Source organism: Mustelus asterias, chromosome 13 (assembly GCF_964213995.1).
Source record: "Mustelus asterias chromosome 13, sMusAst1.hap1.1, whole genome shotgun sequence".
Classification (NCBI taxonomy): Eukaryota; Metazoa; Chordata; class Chondrichthyes; order Carcharhiniformes; family Triakidae; genus Mustelus; species Mustelus asterias.
The window spans coordinates 79,099,080-79,121,531 of record NC_135813.1 but is presented as its reverse complement, the minus strand read 5'-3'; the positions used below and the strand labels follow the sequence as shown (position 1 = coordinate 79,121,531).

Below are 22,452 nucleotides of genomic sequence, written 5' to 3'. Positions count from 1 at the left end.
AAAAAAAACAGTTCGTGCAGAGAGAGGATTTGGGAATATTTGGTGTAAAACTGATCTTTTTGAATGATACTTTAGTCCATTTTTATTTGGTGTCGGCCTCATTTGTTGACGGTAGGGATAGTTTTCATTGTTATCCACTGTTTGATCATGCAAATTCTCCCTGACTGTTGAGGGTTGGGTGTTTTGGGCCTTTCTGTTAGTTAACAGGTAATTGTGGCGAGATGATAACTATTGCAGTTTATAACCCACTTTTAGCCGAGGCATTATCAGACCGCAGACTCCGTGCTCAACCACTTGATCCGATAACTCTGTTTGTCTCTCCATGGATGATGCCAGACCTGCTGAGTTTTTCCAGCACTTTCTATGCTTATTTCAGATCATACCGCATTTGTATTGTACTCGCGAGAATGTTCGGGTAACAATTCTGGTTGTTTCCTGGAGAATCATGAACTGACTTGAACCTACCATTCGCTATTTTAATTTGTGTATATATCACTCCCTCCAGCGTGTTTGTTGCGTTGTACAACCCTGTATTCCTGATCAACTTGTTGCTCATGATGTTGGACTGGGGTAAACACAGTAAGAAGTCTAACAACACCAGGTTAAAGTCCAACAGGTTTATTTGGTAGCAAACGCCACTAGCTTTCGGAACGTGCTGCTCCTTCGTCAGGTGGAGTGGGAGATCTGCCACTCCCACTCCACCTGACGAAGGAGCAGCGCTCCGAAAGCTAGTGGCGTTTGCTACCAAATAAACCTGTTGGACTGTAACCTGGTGTTGTTAGACTTCTTACTGTACTCAACTTGTTGCTGCCAGAGTATCACCTGCAATGAGTTCTACTCTCTCTCGTTGCCTCTATAAAGTTCCCACTTGGTTTATTCTTGGCTCTTTTATTTCCCATCTAAATGCTGCCCTTGTTATGGCGTCATCCAAAACATAGTGGCCTGGGTTTTGCAATAATAATGTCGGTGAAACTGTCAGTATTTGTTAAAAGCAAATTACTGCGGATGCTGGAATCTGAAACCAAAAGGGAAAATGCTGGAAAATCTCAGCAGGTCTGGCAGCATCTATAAGGAGAGAAAAGAGCTGATGTTTTGAGTCCAGATGACCCTTTGTCAAAGCTGGTGTCAGTATTTGTTGTTGTTCTTCTGAAATGGACAGCAAGTGGATCTGCAGGCATCCAGCAACAGCATTGTCACCAAACAGAGCAAGCAACCCACCGCATTAAATTATTTCCACAAACCGCAAACCAGGAAATAAAATATTTTTCACTTTTAACCAAATTTTACAGAGAAAACTAAATGGTATGCACACATGGAATTGAAATAAAAATTGAACTGTTATAAACTTACGAAAAAAATGTAAAATTTGAGATGTTAGACTCCACCAATATAAAACTAGTTTCTCTGGGACAGGAGGTTTTTCATGATCAGCTAAATATGGTATTAGAAACCCAGATACGCCATTCAACAAGATGTAACTTTTTAAAGAGTTAGTTTAGTGAGTGGAACAGCATAAAAGGCAAGTTGTCATCCGTTCAGATTTCAAATTGATTGTAGCCTGAAGGGATTTCAATAGCGAACCTTAAGTTTAAATAAATTGAAATACTGTTAATGGATGCAGCTGATGCACCTGACTTTGTGTCAAATTCAGACTGATGTTTCTGAGGGGAAATACCACAGTGACTGCTAGATTCCTGAGGGAAGCTTTCTTCAATAACAGCAGCTGTTGTATCGCCATTGACTGCAAAACCTGAGTCAATGCCAGGTTCCATATGCTAACAACACCTAGCAATACCTCACCACCAACATTGCTCATGGACCCTCTGGTTTATCAGGCTGCTTATCCAACATCCAGTAATGCAGAAATTTTCTCCAAATAAATATTAGGAAGACCAATTATTGGAAAAGTAAAGTTAGTGTTGCTAAGTGATCGAGGATTCCTGTTTTGGTCCAACTGTGTATCAAAGTTTTTCTGGATGATTATTCCCTTCAGGTAGCCGGTGAGATTGTGGTGACTGATGAGTTGTCACTCCCTGGACTTCAGGAATCATATATTTAACACTTTTGCATCTAATATAATGTATGAAGTCGAGTAGTGAAAGACCTATAAAATATTATATTGGGGGTGCAGATGTGTCTGGCAAAAAAACAGTTTGGTCATTCAATATCAGATCTGGCTGAATCACACCAAGTGCTAATACCAAAGTAATACCATAAGATGTAGGAGCAGAAATAGGCAATTAGGCTCATCAGATCTGTTCCACCATTCGATGAAATCATGACTGATCTGACATAATCCTCAACTCCACTTTCCTGCCTCATCCCCATAACCTTGATTCTGTTACTGATTCAAAATCTGTTTATCTCGGCCTTGAACATATTTGATGACCCAGCCTCTACAGCTCTCTGTGATAAAGAATTCCACAAATTCACTATCCTCTGAGAGAAGAAATTCCTTCTCATCTTTGTCTTAAATTGACACCCCAATGTGCCATGCCCTTTGGTTCTAGGTTCTCCTACAAAGGGGAACAACCTCTCAGCCATCTACCCTGTCAAGCCCCCTGAGAATCCTGTATATCTCAATAAGTTCACCTCTCATTCAATACACCAATGAGGACAGGCCCAAACCACTTAACACCTCATAAGAAAATCCTTCCATACCCGGGAGCAATCTAGTGAGTTTTCTCTGGACTGCCTCCAATGCCAGTATAGAGTTACTGGAGGGGATTCTGAGGGACAGGATCTATCAATATTTGGATAGTCGAGGTCTGATTAGGGATAGTCAGCATGGCTTTGTGCGTGGGAAGTCATATCTGATGAATCTTTTAGAGTTTTCCAAAGAGGTAAGAGGATGGGTGAGGGTAGGGCAGTAGATGTTGTTTATATGGACTTTAGCAAGGCCTTTGACAAGGTACCGCATGGCAGGCTAGTCTGGAATGTTAGGGCTCATGGGATCCAGGAAGAACTACCAAATTGGATTCAAAATTGGTCCGATGATGGCACAGGGTGATGGTCAAAGGTTATTTCTTGGATTGGAGGCCTGTGACTAATGGTGTGTCTCAGGGATTTGTGTTGGGACCTCTGTTATTCGTTATTTATATGAATGATTTGGATGTGAATGTCCAAGGCATGGTTCGTAAGTTTGCGGATTATACTAAATTAGGAGGTGTCGTTGATAGCGAAGGTGGTGATCAAAAATTACAGGGGGATCTTGATCAGTTAGGGAAGTGGGCCGAGGATTGGCAATTTGATTTCAGTACAGATAAGTATGAGGTGTTGCATTTTGGAAAGTCAAACCAGGGTAGGACTTGCACAGTGAATGGTAAGGCCCTGGGGAGTGTTGAGGAATAGAGGGACCGAGGGACAGAGGGAGTACAAGTACATAGTTCGCTGAAACAGATAGACAGAGTGGTGAAGAAGGCGTTTAACATGCTGGCCTTCATCAGTCAGGGAACTGAGTGTAGGAGTTGGGACATTATGATACAGTTGTATAATTCGTTGGTTAGGCCGCAATTGGAGTGAACAGTTTTGACCACCCTGTTAAAAGAAAGACGTTGATAAACTGGAAAGAGTGCAAAGAAGATTCACAACAATGTTGCTGGGACAAGTGGGCCTGAGTTATGGGGAGCGGTTGGCTAGGCTAGGGCTTTATTCCTTGGAACGTAGGAGAATGAGGGGTGACCTTATTGAGGTAAATAAAATCATGAGGGGCATAGATAGGATGAACACAGTCTTTTCCCCAGGGTAGGGGAATTGAAAACTAGAGGGCATAGGTTTAAGGTGAGAAGGGAAAGATTTAAAAGGGACCTAAGGGGCGACTTCTTCACGCAGAGGGTGGTGCGTATATGGAATGAGCTGCCAGAGAAAGTGGATGAGGCAGGTTCAGTAGCAACTTTTTAAAGGTATTTGGATAAGTACATGGATGGGAAAGGATTAGAGGGCTATGGGCCAAATGTGGGCAGTTGGGACTAGCTGGGAGGGCACCATTTTCGGATGGACTGATTGGGTCAAAGGGCCTATTTCCATACTGTATTGCTGTATAGATCTGGAATGCATTGCCTAAGAAAATCATGGATGCGGATCCAATTGTTGCTTCAAAGGGGATTTAGGTAAACATCTGAAGAGAACAAATTTGTGAGGTTACAAGGAAAGGGTGGTTCAGTGGGATTAGCTAAATTGCTTTTGCAGAGAGCTGGCATGGGTACGATAGTTTGAATGGCTGCCTTCTGTGCTGTAATGTAACCATTGTATGAATCCTCCTGAATCACCCATTACTCTAGGATTTTCCTGAACAGCATAAATAACTTACAAACTCTTCACGACCAACTGTCTCCTGAAGCCCCTCTCTGCTCGTTCCAGACCCACATTCACCAACATATGTGAGATCTTCATGGATGACTTTTATTATTGAGATTGAGACAATTTGTTTAACTGCCTTAACTCCTTTGCTCTTTTCTCTTCCCCACTCAGCCAAGGTTGTCCTAGCTTGTTGCTGAATTCAATTCTTCAGTTTATCCCCTTTATTCTCTAAGTTCATCTTTGTCCATGAGGCTTGCCTTATGTTTCCATAACTGCAATTTCACTTAACAGCCAACTGTCCAATATTGCCTTTCTGACTCATGTTAACTGACATTGTTAATGGCTGTTTTTCCTTTGGTACTCTCCTCTTTCAAAACTGCTATTATTATCATCCCCCCCCCAAAAGAAATGCTTCAATCCCTCTGACTTATCACACTATCCCAAAACTCCTTTTCAAAGGTTCTTGGATATGTTGACACAATCCATTCCTTCTAACTGAGTTTCTGTCCCTATCGCAACAGTGAAATGGTTCTAATCAAAGTCCCATTATATCTTCTAAGACTGACCATGATGCTTTATCCCTTCTTGACCTTTCTGCCACCATAGAATTTGTTGACCAGACCATCCTTGCTGCTGAAACCCTCAACTTTGCCTTTGTCTCTTATGGACTTAACTATTCTGATACTCTCCCAGCCAAACAACTATCCTAAATGACACACAAGTTTCAGTTCATCCCAAATTTGATTTAATTTGATTTATTATTGTCACATGTATTAGTATACATTGAAAAGTATTGCTGCTTGAGCTTGCACACTATACAGATAAAGCATACCGTACGTTGAGAAGGGAAGGAGAGAGTGCAGAATGAAGTTTTACAGTCATAGCTAGGGTGTAGAGAAAGATCAACTTAGTGTGAGAGAGGTCCATTCAGAAGTCTGATGGCAGCAGGGAAGAAGTTGTTCTTGATTCAGACTTTTGTATCTTTTTCCCGACGGAAGAAGGTGGAAGAGAGCATGTGTGGGGTGCGTGGAGTCCTTGATTATGCTGGCTGCTTTGCTGAGACAGCAGGAAGTGTATACAGAGTCAATGGATGGGAGGCTGGTTTGTGTGATGGACTGGGCTTCGTTCACGACCCTTTAGTTTCTTGCCGTCTTGGACAGAGCAGGAGCTATACCAAATTATTATTCTGTGCACTATCCATTTGCATCTACACGTTTTTCTGCTCCTTCAGCGCACTGCTTAACGCCAACTATTGATTAAGCTTTTGGCCATCCCTTTTAATAGCTCCTTTACTCTGTTCATTTTTTTCTGATTGCACCTTTGTGAAGTGCCTTGAGAGTTTTTTTAAGATTAAAGATATTGTAAAATGCAAGTTGTTGTTGGATATAATAAAGGAAGAATACCATTTTTTATTGTTACAAAACCCAAAGGACAAATATCTGTGACTGATTTAAATTTTAATTATTTTTGTTTGTGAAATTAAAGTGAAGGTGGCAATTAAAAATCAATTGTTTATCTTGGTCAAATGTGCAAACAAAGTAAGTCAAGTACGATTGGGCTACTTCTATTTTATTTGTATTTTTGATTATAGCAATCATTCAAGATGTGGAATGATATTGAACTTCTGACAAATGATGACACTGGCACTGGTCGGCTAAACATTGAGGCCAGAAAAGAGAGTGGTACAGCCCTTTATCAAGTAGATACCGTAGCTAAAATATCCTCTTCAATGACGGTAAGATTTTATTTTTATGAGGGTTGGTGAGAAAACAGCATAACTTCAAAAACAAAGTAAAGCTGCAGCATTTGGGATATTTCGAATATTTACCATGTGCTTCTTGTTGTTCTGAACAATTTAAAAGAATTCTCAGCTAACACCAGATCACCTCATATATGATAACATCTTTGTGTCCACATTTGCCAGTCAATTGGTAAATTCTTGGAGGGTATATGCTTGAGGGATATCACTAGTTGTATGACCAGAAAATCCTTTGGATTTTGAATCCTTTGGTTTGCTGCGGCTTTTCCATTCACACTGGAAAAACTCTAGGTGTTTTAATGATTGAGTACTCTTGAAATTGAGTAATCTTGTAAAGAGAAATCTAATGAAGAATTCAGATTAAAGGTCAGCACCAGTACTTGTAATGAGCAGGGAGATAATCCAATGAGTGCTTCTCAATTTGGGTGCAACTGATTCCACTGTAGTTGGCCGATTGTTGCAGACTGAAACGTTCCAAAGCCCAGGGCTATGTGTGAGGGATGCACTGAAGCACTGGCCAGCCCTCACAGAGGCGCAATGGGGGAAAGTTGCTGTATAAGACGTTTCATGATGTGGAGATGCCGGCGTTGGACTGGGGTCAACACAGTAAGAAATTTAACAACACCAGGTTAAAGTCCAACAGGTTTATTTGGTAGCAAAAGCCACACAAGCTTTCGGAGCTCCAAGCCCCTTCTTCAGGTGAGTGGGAATTCTGTTCACAAACAGGGCATATAAAGACACAGACTCAATTTACATGAATAATGGTTGGAATGCGAATACTTACAGCTAATCAAGTCTTTAAGATACAAACAACGTGAATGGAGAGAGCATCAAGACAGGCTAAAAAGATGTGTATTGTCTCCAGACAAGACAGCCAGTGAAACTCTGCAGGTCCAGGCAAGCTGTGGGGGTTACAAATAGTGTGACATGAACCCAATATCCCAGTTGAGGCCGTCCTCGTGTGTGCGGAACTTGGCTATCAGTTTCTGCTCAGCGACTCTGTGCTGTCGTGTGTCGTGAAGGCCGCCTTGGAGAACGCTTACCCGAATATCAGAGGCCAAATGCCCGTGACCGCTGAAGTGCATTCCAACCATTATTCATGTAAATTGAGTCTGTGTCTTTATATGCCCTGTTTGTGAACAGAATTCCCACTCACCTGAAGAAGGGGCTTGGAGCTCCGAAAGCTTGTGTGGCTTTTGCTACCAAATAAACCTGTTGGACTTTAACCTGGTGTTGTTAAACTTCTTGCTATTAAGACGTTTCAGCCATTGTGAACCGGGGGGAGGGGAATTGTACGGAATCTCCTCAGGTTGCATGACTCGCATTGAATGAATACAGTGAATGTTACATATACCACAATTGTATGGAAGCGCCTCATAGAGTGTAACTTGTTCTAGGTGGACAACTTAAATACCTTTGCACCATTTGTAATGACCATTTTGAAATGTCTCTAATGTTTCCTTGACTGTATTGAAGCACCTCCCGATTTCAGCATGATATCTGTAGAGAACCTGAATGTTATTGCTCTTTGTGTGATGGTCATTTTGAAATGTTTGTAATGTTCTTTCAGATATTTTATGAATAAAACATTTTTGCAAAAAAATAGTTGGGCAATTTATAATTCAGTTCCAATATATCTGTGCTTATAAGGTGCGGTGTGTGTGTGTTTTAAAATTCTAAATTTGCTGGCGAAGTTAAATTTTTAACTTGTGAATCAATAAGTTTTTCATTTGCGGGCCTTACTGTCATATGTCTTCACAACCTTAGCTGTCCTGAGAAATGGGAGGAGAAGTTTTTGCATGAAATAAAATAAACTGCAGTTTCAAGTATGTTTATTTTTCAAAGAGTTTAACTGTGCTACGTTTAAAAGCTCCTGTATAGAATTAACATTCCCTTTGCCCTTTAGGTAACAGTCAGTCCTAAGCTTCAAGCCTCCTGCAGTTCTGATGGCTGTGTGGTTGCTGTGGACCGTTCTGTATTGCTTTTGGACCAGATTTGTCAATCTGTCCTGTTGCAACTCCAGTTTGGTGAGTACTGTTGGCTAATTTGGCTTCTCTTCTCCAGAATGTTAGGGAAGCGGATGTTCAGAACTAGTACCAGAGCACCAGATTATGATAGTACAATAAACTTGTACTTGCAGTGATAGTTTCCCAGATTTCAGTGTTCCTCAGAAGTCTAATCAGTACTCACATGTTGGTGCAAAAATAAAAGAACAAATTTGCATTAATATTGAACCTTATTACACCTCAGTCTCAGAACATCCCAAAGTCCTTCACCTACAATTAATTACATTTGAAATTTAATTTCCATTGCTCAAGTTAGTGCTGTCCTTGTCCTGCCTGAATCTTGAGATGTGGTTTTCCTTCGAACCAGTGAATCAGTGTGAAAATTGATATCAGCTTTTATATCAGGCCAGTTTTGACTCTTGTAAATTGACTTTGCACTGTTTTCCCATCTGGAGCTCTGCACATTGGTTTTAAAGCTAACCTGCACCTGAGGTGGCTTAAATGCTTGACTGTATTTCTATTGAAAAAATAGGCCTTCAAAAATGTTGTCATTTTAAAACAAAAAGTAAGACTTTTAATATTGAGAAATGATGTGGGAAAGGGCTTGATGAAATATTTTCAGGCGACTGCAGAACTAAGAAACAATACAACTCATTGAGATCTAGCATTCATCTTTGTAGCTGCTTAACGGATCTTTGAGAGACTGGCCAAAATGACCAAGGCATTGCTTCATTATTTGTGAACCACGCTGATGTTAAATGCGAGTGTATCCCAAAACCCAGAATGGTAACTGGGAACACCGGTTCGTAGTGGTGAATGTGTTGTTTTTTGGTATTCTGTGAGGAACGATGTTCAACCCCAGCGAGGAAACAGTCCAGTTGTAGGGTGAACAATTAATAAAGAATATTTTATTAACTTAAAAGAAAAACAAGAAGACACATGTCAAGAAGGACTATAATATTCTACAACACTTAAAGATACTGATGGCTATATGCATAATTTTACATGAAACTATCAGTTGGTCCCCAATACTACCTATGTTCACCTGTGAGACACCCCTTTTCCCAAACAACATGCAATATTAAGTAATCCTATTAGCTAAATCCAGCAAATAATTACTGCAGCCAGATTAAGGTGGCCAAGTCTGGGAAATAGTCCTCTGGTTTAGCAGACTTGGAAAATGGTGGCTTTTCTTGGACGACTATAGCTGCAACTTACTGCAGCTCTGATGTTTAGCTGTCTCTCTGTCTTGTCTTTTTTTTCTGTAGTTACACACCAAACCTTATACTGAGTCGCAGCTGACCAAATGCTTGCTTGACGACGTAGGTTTTAAGGAGCATCTTGAAGGAGGAAAGAAAGCTAGAGAGTGGATAGGTTTAGGGAAGGAGCTCTCGAGCTTAACATAGACAGTAAGCATTATAGATTTCTGAAGAACCATTTCTTTTGCCCTCTCTTTGGAGCCTATAAGCATATCCTGAACTCCTCTCTCCCACTAGCTCTCTGGCTGTCTAAATTTCTGTTCAATATATTTGATTTTATAAATCATTATTTTAGACACCGATGTGGATGTGGTGGCACTTTGTCAGGAAGGACAATTTCTGATGGTTGGAGAAAGAAATGGAAATCTTCATCTTTTGCATGTGAAGTCCAGACAGACACTCTTAACTAATGTAGGTGGAGATTTACTTGTATACTTGTACATAATAGCTGTGGCGGTCTTTTTGTTGACCAAGTGTTTCAATAATGAAGTATTTTTTATGAGGAGGTTGATAGTTTGAGGCTTTCAAGATGTGTGAGATTGCAGAGTAATTTGACTGTTTTATTTGTGTAATACTATGTTTGATCTGCCAGCTTTAATGTTATGGTTTCCTATTAGTAAGTGTGCTAATTATTTTTGGAAGTACGATATGAACAATTTAACTCCATGTATTAAGCATTAGTGTAATTGGCAATTTTATTGCTAGAACTATGTTTGATTTATTTACTGCATTTAGATCTTGTACAACTTTAAATTCCCAAAATAACAATTGTATACACCTCTTGTCTCTTTTGGAAGTCGCTGATGAAGAACTCTTCAAAAGGGAAGACTTATCTAAGCCTTACACTGGAGAAGGAAACCCCTCATTCAGGTACTTTCATTGCTATGCTATTCCTATTGGCCAGTAGTAAGCTCGTGAAAGGAACTACTACTGTTAGATGTTTTTAAGTTGAAATGTTATGAGCAAATGTTGCAATTAATGTGACAGCAGATTATTTGTATTAATTCCAAGTCTAACCAGGCTTTTGCAGTAAAGTCATTGAATTTCGAGATGGTTAGCTAGTTTTAAATTACGGCAGACCATTAATTGAGTTTTTAATTGATTTACAATAAACCCTGTCTCTGATTTTGGCTATGCTGTTGCATGTATCTGTGATGGAGGGAGTAAATGCCTGCTTTGTCCAAGATGGCGTTGAGTTCTTGATTTTTAAAAAAAATTCATTCGTGGGACATGGGTGTCGCTGGCATTTATTGCCTATCCCTAGTTGACCTTGGAGGGCAGTTGAGAGTCAACCACATTGCTGTGGCTCTGGAGTTGCATGTAGGCCAGACCAGGAAAGGATGACAGATTTCCTTCCCAAAAGGACATGAGCCTGTAGGCACAGAATTTATATGACTGACCCAGTTAAGTGTTTGGGTAGTGATAATCCCCAAGATGTTGATCGTGGGGGATTCAGCGATGGTAATGCCATTGAATGTGACAGGGAGATGGTTAAATTCTCTCTTGTCAAACAGGGATGGTCATTGCCTCTCACTTTTGTGGCACAAATGTTCCTTGCCAATTGTCAGCCCAAAACTTGAATAATGCCTAGCTCTTGCTGCATATGGACATGGATTGCTTCAGCATCTGAGGAATTGTGAATGGTGCTGAGATTGCACAATCATCTGCAAACATCTCAGTTTTGATCTTATGATGGAGGGAAGGTCATTGATGAAGCAGTTGAAGATGGTTGGCCTTGGACACTACAATGAGGAACTCCTGTAATGATGTCCTAGGACTGAGGTGATTATTCTCCTTTGTGCTAGATATGACCCTAACCAGTGGAGTTTTCTCCCTAATTTCCACAGACTTCAGTTTTTCTTGGATCTCTTGATGCCACACATGGTCAAATGTTGCTTTGTGTCAAGAGCAGCCACTCTCACGTAACCTCAGCTCTTTTGCCCACGTTTGGACCAAGGTTGTAGTGAGATCAGGAGCTGAGTTACCCTGGCACAACCCAAACTGAGCATCAGTGGACAGGTTACTGCTGTGTTAGTTCCGCTTGGTGGCATTGTTGATAACACTTTCTATCACTTTGCTGATATAAACCAAGGATTTTGTTTTCCAAAACTAGTGGCCTTATTTACTTGTACAACTTTTAAATATCTTTACATGCATGTCAAGGCCCATTTGTTTCTCTCACATTTTAAACTTTACCATTTTGAGGTGCACCTCCACCACCTATTCTTGCTTCCAAATGTATCATGTTATGTTTTTCTACACTGACCAGTGTGCTTGCCTATATGTTCTCCGATCTCCTCACAATTTTTAACACTTCTTAATTTGGGGTTGTTAGCACATTTCAATATTGTTCCTTTGATTCCCAATGCAGAGTATTAAGTCCAGATCATTTAAGCACATGGAAAATGTAAGAGCAATCAAAACTCAAATCCCTGTGGAACACACTCACTACATTTCTTCAATCTGTGACACTTTGTTTTACCCCTATCCTTTACATTCTAACCAGTAACCATCTTCGTCTAACTTAAATCACAAACTTAACTGTTTTAAGTACTCATTTTTCAAATGCTTTTTGATAAAATTTGCCTAAACCACATTTTTAAAATCTCTCCTCCTTTATATGTTAAAATTAGTCAGACATAATTTACCTTTCAGACTTTTGTACTGACTGGACTTGAATGGCTCTTGTTTCTCTAAGTGCTGCTTAATTCCACACTTTTGTGCTCCAGTATTTTACCAACATCTAAAGTATGACCCTGTTTCCTTTTTGAAAAAGGGAATTTACATTTGCTATCTTCCTGTCCTCCAGCACAGTTTTTCTTTCCAGTGGAAGTTTGTAACATTATGGTCTGTGCAGCTGCTATTTCTTGATTTTCCCCAGTTGATGCTTGGCGTAATCCATTAGGTGCTGGTCATTTGTCTGTATTGAGTTATAGAAATTCTGTACTAACACTTGTCTTTGAATAATAGCCTATAGTAACATTCCTAAGCCTTGATCAATCTTAATTTTCAGTATTATCTTCTGTGAACACTAAGTTAAAGTGCTTGCTTAGCACAAAATAAAGTGCTGGAAAAACTCAGCAGGCTGCATCTGTGGAGGATGAATCAGAGTTCATTTGTGACTCCTCTTAGGAACAGTTCAGAAGAGTCACATTGGACTTGAGGTTTACCCTGTTTCTCTCTCCATGGATGTTGCTAGACCAGTTTGAGTTTTTCCAGCATTCTCTGTTTTTATTTCAAATCTCCAGCATCTGCAGTATTTTGCTTTTATTTTAGTGCCTACTTTTATTCTTTGCTCTCCTACAAAATTTTTCTCCTTCATCTCTTAGCTATACATCTGTATTGGCTGCTCTCTTACCACTTGTGTACCTGCTAAAAATTACTGTATTGTTCTTCAGTAGATTTAATCTAGACCGATGCAAATGATTCCTTAATTAATGACGATCTTCCAGAACATAGGCCGGGATTCTCTCACCTTGCCCGTGGCTGCAATTATCTGGTCCCGCTGCTGTGAATGGAGATTTACCCGAGTGCCAAACTCTCTGTTCTCGCTGGTAGTGGGGCGTGAGATACTGAAGAATTCTGGCCATAATCTTTAAAATCTGCTTGATGACTGACGAGATATTGTGACACCAGTAACACCAATTCTTTGTTTTAGTTAAATGTAATCAGTCTCCAAATGACAAGTCAATGTTTTTCTCAAAATGAAAATGTCACTAAGAAATAAGTAATCACCTTTTTCCATGGTTTTAAAAAAGCTTGTAAGTACTGTCAATTTTGGGTTGTTGGACATTACTGATTTTCATTGCTCTGTTATTGGTGGCATCCCTTCAGCTGATTAATCTTGAGGATATGGAATTCCCTCCTTAAACCTCACCACCCCTCTTCCACGATAGTCTCCTTTAAGAAACTCCTGAAGAACTACTCCTTTGACTAAACTTTTGGCCACTTGCCTTAATAATTCCTTATCGCTCAGCGTCAAATCTTTATATGGTACATGCTGAAGTGCCTTAAGAAACGTTGTAAAGACAGTATATAATTGCAAATATATGTTAAATTTCAGATGAAGGCTTTTAAAATTTGGGCTTTGTGAGCAATTTATATCAGTCTGATCTTTTTTAACTTCCCCCTGTCTTTGATTGTACTTCATTTTCACAGACTGTGGTGATGAGAAAAATGTCATCAATTTCTTTCTTGGTTGTCTTTCTTTCCCCTCTAAGCTTGCTTCAGTCATAAAACTGTAACAGATAACTAGTGGGGAGGCAGTGGTGCAGTGGTATTGTCACTGGACTAATAATCCAGAGACCCAACGCAAGATCTGGGGACCTGGGTTCAAATTCTGCCACGGCAGATGGTGAAATTTGAATTCGATAAAAATCCGGAGCAAAACCATTGTTGATCAATGTAAAAATCCATCTAATGTCGTTTGGGGAAGGAAACCTGCCATCCTTGCCTCTTATGGCCTACGTGTGACTCCAGGTCCACAACAATGTAGTTGACTCTTAAATACCCAATGAAATGGAAGGCAGTTAGGGATGGGCAATAAATGGTCGCCCAGCCAGTGATACTCACTGTAAAAATGAATAATAAGAAAATTCTCCTTGGAGCGATTGTCTATTCAAAGTGATGATTCTTGTTCTGTACAGTGAGCTTTCAATGTTGTAAACCTTTTTTTTAGGCACCTACTGTATGGTCTTGCTAACTAACAACGGTTTCTTCTGGATTTCACGTCTTCAGCTTGCCAGACTTCAACAAGGTAAAAAAAAAGTCTTTTTATTAAGGCTGTAATGCATTTTGGGAGGGAACAAAAACATGGGGAGAGAATGAGGAGAGGTGCAAACGTTTTGGCAAGTGATTCCAGCAGAGTCGACTGAAAATTCTGCTACCAGTGGTGGGGCAAAGGTGGTGGAGGTAATGCATATAAGGTTAAAATTGGAGGACCAAAGGAAACAGCAAGAACTGCTTATATCTCTATAGCACCTTTAACATAATGAAGCATCTCAAGTTGCTTCCACACAAGTATCATCAAACAAAGTAGGACACCAAGCCTCATAAGGACATGTTAGGTCAGATGGCCAAAAGCTTGGTCGGCCATTCTGCTTTTGAGAACAAATGGTTGCTCTGTTTCTGACCCCATAACTCCAAAGCTCCCCAACATCGGACACTCTCTCCCCACTTTTCTGGATCTCTGGAACCTCCTTCAAATTATTCTTTGTGCATGACATCCATCCCTATGCCTTCCACCCATGCTCCTGAATCTCTGCTCATAATTTGGTATCAGACCGGCTGACTCATTTGTCTATTACTGATTTGAAATTTTTGTTTCACTTGATTTATCATTTCTGGTTTTCTGACTTTTTTTTCTTTATTACAGCAATTGAGACGATGGACTTTGACTCAACAAAAGCAGTAAGATCTCAAGACTTTTAATGTCATAATGCTATGTCTTAACACTGCAGGAAAACGCATTGTGATTTCTTTTTTTCCTGTTAGCTAAAAGAACAGATCAAGATCAAATATGTCCAAACTGAGGATAAGCACACAGATGGCTGTAACCATGCAGTGATTGACTGTTTGAAAAACATTAAATTGTTTGTTGGGGTAAGTGTTTTTATTAATAAAGTTTGCAAGTAATTTGACATAAGTTGTTTGCAAAACTGAATCATGATTTTCAACCCTAATATTGAAAATGAGGTTTTATGCTGCTGAGACCTGCAATCAAGCTACTGTCAATGAGAGTGCCTGGATTGTTCTGTTTATCTGCGGAGAGGTTAATCTGTGTTTAGTAGAATACTGTAGTGCTTGTAGGTAATTTAAAGCACAATTGTGGGCTGTGATTTTTCCCTCCCAAAAAAACTAATTGCCTAACTGACAACGAAAATGGGAGATTTTCCTGCTGGTTTTTTGGGTGCATTTAATCAGGTAAATTTCTGGCACCCTGTGTTTCACAGAGTCCGCCGGGAGATTCGCACCAGTAGATGGGGGCGGTGCCTAATCACGCCCGAGAGGCCGGCATCAGCGTGTTGAGTGGACCGCTGTGCATGCGCAGATGTCCCAGGAGGGATGCACTGGCCCCCGCATCGCTGGCCTCCCAATAGCTTACCCAATCGCTGTGCAAAGTGGCAGTGGTCCCCCTCCACCCCCATGACCACCACTGATTGGCCTGCCCCCTCAGGCTCCACCCCTTTGGCGGTGGCCAGTGCCAGTGTGCCAGGCTGGCACTGCTCAAGGGCACCCCCCCACCTCCATGATCATCACTGATTGCTCTGCCCCCTTGATGGTGCCTGGTGGCCAGTGCCAGTGTGCCAGACTGGCACTGTTCAAGGGCATTCTCCCCCCCCCCCCCCCCCATCAAGTCTGGTCCCTTTGCTAGGGACCAGCTTTAATCTCTACTGGTGGGAACCTCTTCTGGTGGGGTGGGGAACATTAGGGGCTTGGGCAATGTCATTCCGGGCTCGCTAATGACATGGAAATGTCAATTTCCATTTGGTAATCAGCCTCGTGCTGTTTCCTGGCGTGAGGCTGATTATGCTGTACAAAATGGCCCGGGAAAGTTGTGAGCCGCTTCAGCCTTCCCACTGACATTTCCCGGCCTGCTGTGCTACTCGTGCAGTACAGCGGGCTGGGAAAATCGCGCCCGCGATGTTTAGCAATTAAAATGTAAAGCCTTGTCTGATTTGATTTGTTCCTTTTAAGACCACTGTTTAAGTTATCTTTATGGAGATGTTATCTAAATCAACAATTCATGATAATTGTAGCAGTTCATCAGTTCTTGAAGTACGTTTGAGAGCAATTGAAGTTGCTTATGCAGCTGAATCCAGTTTAAAATCACTGTGCAGCTGAATTTTGGCAGGGGTTCTCGCTGTCATGCACTGTAACTGTTGGAGGATCTGCAATGATTACACTGTTTCTCCAGCTTGCTGTCTTCATTTAAAGCAGATGATTAGAACCTGCACAGAAATTCAGCCATTTTGTTTTGAAAAGGTTGGCTTGCATCAGTGATCAAGTTTGAAGGATTTATGCCAAACGTAAGGCATATTTAATAAAATTAGAAACAGAAGAGAATTTCTGGAGTAAAGGTTTGTGTTTGGTATTCTGACTCTTGAAAATGCCTTTTCCATTTGTGCACACATGGATTTGCAAGCTAATTCTAATTCTTATTTAGTAATTTAAAAACTTGGGAATAATTCCAATGCTTGTTTGAAAATGCCGTAGTTTTTTGTACAACAGCCTGTTTTGTTTTCTGTATGTTTTTTAAATAAAGACATAGGATAATTTTTTTGCAATGCAAAAGACTGCACCTGAATGAGGTGCTAAAGGGCATCTGCAACTGTGGAGCCCGATGCCAATCAAAGTGAGCACCATCAGTAGGAGAGTAACAATAGCTTTTTTTTTGGCCATTTAACTTTTTTCCTTGTGTAGTTCTGTAACATGGAACAGCTTTTGCTTTGTTTGTATTCCCAATGTGCTGCAGAGAGGATATTGGCGATCCATTCAGATGTACTATTTAATAGAAATGGATGTATGTAATGTGTAAAATTATGTGTAATCTCAGACTGCATTTTTGTATGATCAAGACAAAATTTTCTGACTTAATAATTATTGTTTTTGCTGCCTAAATATGTACGAGAGAGAAATTATTTTGTTCATATTTTATTGTATTGCAGGGCACAGGCGACTATGTATTATCAACATGGAATATAAATGCACATGAGAGCCTAGAAGTCAACAATGTGGTTGATTCATCAATTTTGAAAGGTAAATGTGAAATTTGAAAGTTGTGAACCCTTGGTTTAGCAAATGTTTATTGCTATAACTTTGAGAATTGTTAAAATATACTGGCCCCTTTTTTTGTATCAAGCAATTAATATCACTTTCTTTCCTCTTATTCCCTTAATACATTGTCCTTAACAAGAGGCCAGTCTACAGTAATCTTCATACTTGCCATAAATATCAAATTTCCATGACGAATTTAGTGCATGGTAATCAGGAACCCATTTCTAGTTTTTTTTCCCCTGTCTTTCCACACTATTCCAAGACAATCAAAATGAAAATGTTAGTTAAGACTGGGAGTCATGTTCCTGTCTCAGAGGCAGCACTTCCCTGTAGAAATTGCAGATCTCCATTTTTTTGTATAAATATATTTTCTGGCATGTGCTCGAGTGAGAGATATAAATACTGAAGAACTGAATGTTTGCAACTTTGGCACAGTGTCAACGTCAAGAACATAATTTTTTAAAAATTAGCAAAGCTCAATTAATACATATAGCATTACCTATTATCACGTTAATTTCTCAAGAACTGTTCTGATCATTTCTCATTTTGTCACACCTAATGTACTTGACTTGAGAATTAAACCAACTTCCTTTTGAATGGTTTAATTAGAGCAGCACTGATTGTTACAGCTGGCAATCCATTATAATTATTACATTTCAAAGGCCGAGTAGTCTGTGTCATAAAGTACATAGCTGCCAAAGTTGGTGAGGGAACCAACAAAAGGGAAAAACATGATTTCCTCATCCTCATCATTTTGCCTGTCACAGATGCTTCGGTAGAAATGACCAGTGCACAGTTCTTGTGGAGACCAGTCCCGTCTGGACATTTGAGGATGCCCTCCATCGTATTGTGTGGCACTACCTCCATGCTAAATGGGATAGATTTCAAACAGATTCAACAACTCAAAACTGGGTATCCTCGAGTTGCTGTGCACCATCAGCAGCGCTTCCCTTCAGCTATTTCTTGATATCATGTGTAGTGATTCGAATTGGCTGGAGACTGGCATCGGTGATGCTGGGGAGCTTGGGGTGAGACCAAATGGATCATGCACTTGGCATTTCTGGCTGAAAATGGTTGCAAATGCTTCAGCCTTGTCTTTTATACTGATGTGCTCGGCTCCCCCAACATTTGACGATGGGGATGTTTGTGGATTATTCTCTCCCTGTTAGTTTAACTGTACTGTAAAGCGAATTGTTTAACCATTTGACAGGATTGAGATGAGTGATCCTCAATTTGTCCCACGTTTCCATTAGCTGAGGAGGAAGGAAATCATCTTTCATTGTTAGTTTATAATATTTTGTTCACATGGAAAATCTAGTTTGAAATTTCTAAATATGTAACAGTTGTTGTTTTTTAAATTTTAGGTGTGAAAAAATGTCAAATTGTCGGGAGTACAATATTTGTCTTGGACAACAGTGTAAGTTTAGGTCAATTTCCTGTATCAGGACAGAATGTTTTAATCGATGCTTTTTTTTTACCTTTTTTCTTTGAAATTCTAACTTGCTTTCACTTTGATTCAGAATTTTCTTAGTATGTGGGATGCCTATGCTTTTGTTATGGTCTGGTCCTGGCCTACAGTTCACATCCAAGATTTCTTGCTGACTGCAGAGGGGGATTCGGATGCTATTAACAAGTAAGGCGAATGTGAAACTACTGTAATAAAATATCCTTTCCTTCTGTTATGATTTTAGTTATTGCCTTGATGAATTGCTGGCAACATAAATGTTAACATTTTGCAATGGCAACACCAAACTCGATATCTCCTTCTTGAGAGTCGGATATTTCTTTTGATGAATATTTAATTTTCTGGAAAAATAGCCAATAGATCTTTCAATCCTTTCGTCATCTTGTAACAGTATAGCACCAACGCCCATATCATTTGCATCATTGGCTACCTTGAACTGCTTTGCATAATTTGGTGTCGCTAAAACTGGTAGGGGTGGTTAACAGTTTTCAGATTATCAAGTGCCTCCTGACATACAGACGTCCACTGAAACTTTCTGGTCTTTTTCAGCAGTTCAACCAGTAGAGCAACCACGTTGCTAAAATTTGCACAAATTTCCTGTAGAAACCACTCCTGCCCAGGAATCTTAGCATTCTTCTCCTCGTTGGCAGGATTGGGAACTCCCCAATAACTTCTGTTTTCACATCCCGTGGGGCCATCTGTCCATGTCCAATCGTATGGCCTAAGACTTGGGCTTTTGCTAGTTCACTTTTAGCCATGTTTACCACCAGGCCTACTTCCTGTAGTCGAATGAACAATTACTTTAAATGTTCCAAATGCTGCTTCCACGTCTGACTGAAAACCACCAGATCATCTGCTGTATACTGCATAATTATTTAGCCCAGAAATGACCTATTGATCTTTGGAATGTTGCATTCATCATTGCAAATGTCTTTAAATTGATACAGACAATTTGGCATCATGAAGGCTGAAAATCTTCTTTTACCTTCCTGATAAAAGTAATTGCCAGTATATTTTAAGTAAATCCAGTTTAGTAATAAAAGTTGCTTGTCTCACTTTTTCAATACAGTCTTCCAATCAAAGGATAGGATACAAATCTGATTTTGCAACTGCATTGACTTTTCTATAGTCCACATGCAATGGTTGTGTACCGTCTGGTTTTGGTACCATCACTGTGGGTGAGCTCCTCCGCTTGCTGCAACTCACTTCAATGATGTCATTCTTAAGCATGTTTTCAATCTCCTTTTGAACCTGTGCCAACTTTAGGGGATTGAGTCCAAATGGATGTTGCTTAATTGGAACAGTATTTCCTGCATGTATATCATGCATAATTACTTCAGTATTTTGCAGTTTGTTCCCACATATAGCTCCATGTGATTGTAATAACTCCTCCAGGTCATTTCCAGAAGGTAGCTACTTCCTCATTATCCAATCTAATTTGAGGAATGTCAAATTCAGAAGCATCTGGGATTTGTTTCTGCACTCTGAGTTGTAACAACGAACACATCCTGCTTCTGCTTTCCTTTCCTATCAAAATGCTCTTTGAGCATATTCACATGACACACCGAGTTTTCTTTCTGTCTGGTGTTCTTATCAAATAATTCACCTCACTTAATTTGATTTCAATTTGAAAAGACCTGTAAATCTTGCTTTTAATGGATTACCTACCCCTGGTAATAGTTCTAATGCTTTCTCCGGACTAACAAAACTACATATTTTTTATCTCTTATCCACTTCTTTTTTCATCACATGTTGTGCCACTTTAAAATGCTGCCGAGCCAACTCACCAGCCCTAGTTAATCCTTTCCTAAAGTTCGACACACAGTCCTACAATGTGGTCTCAGAATGCTGACTCACCAATTTTGTCCTTGGTTAATTTAAGTGATCCTCTGACCTCCCAAACAAAAATCAATTTGAATGGACTGAATTTAGTTGATTCATTAGATGCAGCCCTAATTACAAAGAGTACAAAAAAATGTACAAAAAATTAGCATATTGAAATTTCAATTTGACCTAATTACGCGAAAAAAAAGGCCTGCGAGACTCACGATCGGTTGGATTCCTCCTGATGTCTCCCGGCCTGCTGTGCTACTCGAGCAGAGCCGCAGGCTGGGAGAATCCCGGCCATGGTCGTTTGAGTTAGGGTTTCATTCTGTGACCTTCCTTTCCAGTTATAACACCAACTGGGATTGTAACATTAGTTTCTGGGTTAAAGACTCACTCTGATAAGGGTAGCAAAATATTTAAAAAGATAAACCCATGCTGCTTAAACTTTCGTGACCCACATTCACACACACAAACATGCAGAGCTTTACAAGTTACAGTGGAGGTAGTTACATTCTCAGCCAAGTTAACGGAAAGGCAAAAAGAGAGTTCAGGGTTTACAAGTACTTCGCTTGACAGCGTGACCATGATTTTTCTGTGTCCCTTTAAATTAGGTTAGGTGGAAGTTCATGTAACTGCACTTACTCGAGACCATTTCTTGTTTTTTTATCTGTCTTTTCCAGAAATTGATAAGTTTTTTTTTGTTCGGTATCTTTTATCTTTAAAAGATCCTTTTTAAACAGGTTCAGTATATGTTGAATTAACTGGTGCAATTACATGTTGCTATCACTCGGTGACACCTCCATCCCTTCAAATCACCATTTGCAGATGTACCTCAGCCACATGGATTCCAACTAAAGTTCCCTCCTTACACTTTGTTAAACTGTGTCACGCAGCAATCCCAAAGTTCCTATGCAGACTTAGACTAAATCAGCCCTCGTAAATTGCCATGCATGTGTAACCACTCAAAAATAAAAATATAAATGGCAATGGCTTAAATGAATGGGCTGCAGTGTCCTCCACTTTTCTCTCTCCTCCTAAAAACCTGTTTTTTTTTTTGACCAAACTTGCTGTGTTGACTTTTTTCTTCATTTCTTCTATTTTAAAGGTGGTTCCAGTGAATGCATGTTATTGTTCCTGGAAAAGCCATCGAATCTAATTATTTATTTTGTTTCCTCTTAGACAAGGAAATGCAAACTTTAAACTTATAGCTCTGACAACTCCAGTGAACAAACAGGTAACTTCCATTTTGCTTCACGTTATTAACTGCTTCCCCCAATGAATATTTGTTTCTGTTGAACAGAACCCTGAATTTATTAGACTTGTATCGTGAGAATGTATTTGGAAGAGATTTTTATGTTCGGAAAGTTGTAACGCAGTTAATTTAAGGTTTATTGCGAGTATTTGCTTTCCCTTAGCTACAGTGTTTGAATATGGCTATCTTTGATCATTTGTAGATGAGAAATCTCTTGGTGTATTCATTTCCCACAATGAAGCTACTATATTCTTTGGAAGTGGCAAATGTTGCAGTTCTGGTTCAAACTGATGTTGGTCAGGTAGGAGATGATCAAAAATATATCCTGAGTGATTTGGAAATGTCTGTTAGTTTTTTGATGTAAATCATAATAAAACAACAGTACTTTTTTGAGGCATTAAAGTCATTTCCTTACACCTAGATGATCTAAATTCCTCAATAATAATAACATGAGAAATAATAAAAGTGAAATTGTTCAAATGGATTTTATTTTGCACCTTGTGGTTTATCAGTCAGAGAATGATTAGCAGAGTTTTTGCAAATTGATTTATCACACTAAACATTTTGCAAAGTTTTTTTTTGCAATGCTGTTTGCATTTTTGTAATGATTTGTTCAGTAACGACTTCCCATTCATACAGCTGAATATTACAGGTTAATATTGGAATTAAATCGTGTTGGCTAAATCTTTGTGGATGGAAACTTTGTTTCTTCATTTGCTTCCCTGCCTTCCCTCTCTTTAGGTGATAACAGCTGAGACCCAAGGCCGAGCAGTGTGAGATTCAGATCTCTGTCTTGCCATTCCACGACT

The 22,452-nt window shown here is 39.7% G+C and overlaps 1 protein-coding gene across 1 annotated transcript in view; it reads left to right on the top strand.

Annotated features, from left to right (window-relative positions):
• kntc1 (kinetochore associated 1) overlaps window positions 1-22,452 on the top strand; it is a 122,381-nt gene continuing 99,929 nt past the window's right edge. The window contains exons 1-13 of the mRNA XM_078227056.1: window positions 1-111; window positions 5,891-6,034; window positions 7,965-8,085; window positions 9,619-9,734; window positions 10,121-10,193; window positions 14,002-14,079; window positions 14,698-14,732; window positions 14,817-14,924; window positions 16,991-17,081; window positions 18,464-18,516; window positions 18,620-18,732; window positions 21,571-21,625; window positions 21,846-21,944. Of these exons, the coding sequence (XP_078083182.1) occupies window positions 5,903-6,034; window positions 7,965-8,085; window positions 9,619-9,734; window positions 10,121-10,193; window positions 14,002-14,079; window positions 14,698-14,732; window positions 14,817-14,924; window positions 16,991-17,081; window positions 18,464-18,516; window positions 18,620-18,732; window positions 21,571-21,625; window positions 21,846-21,944 (1,074 nt within the window). The 5' untranslated portion in view covers window positions 1-111; window positions 5,891-5,902. The remainder of the gene's footprint in view (window positions 112-5,890; window positions 6,035-7,964; window positions 8,086-9,618; window positions 9,735-10,120; window positions 10,194-14,001; window positions 14,080-14,697; window positions 14,733-14,816; window positions 14,925-16,990; window positions 17,082-18,463; window positions 18,517-18,619; window positions 18,733-21,570; window positions 21,626-21,845; window positions 21,945-22,452) is intronic.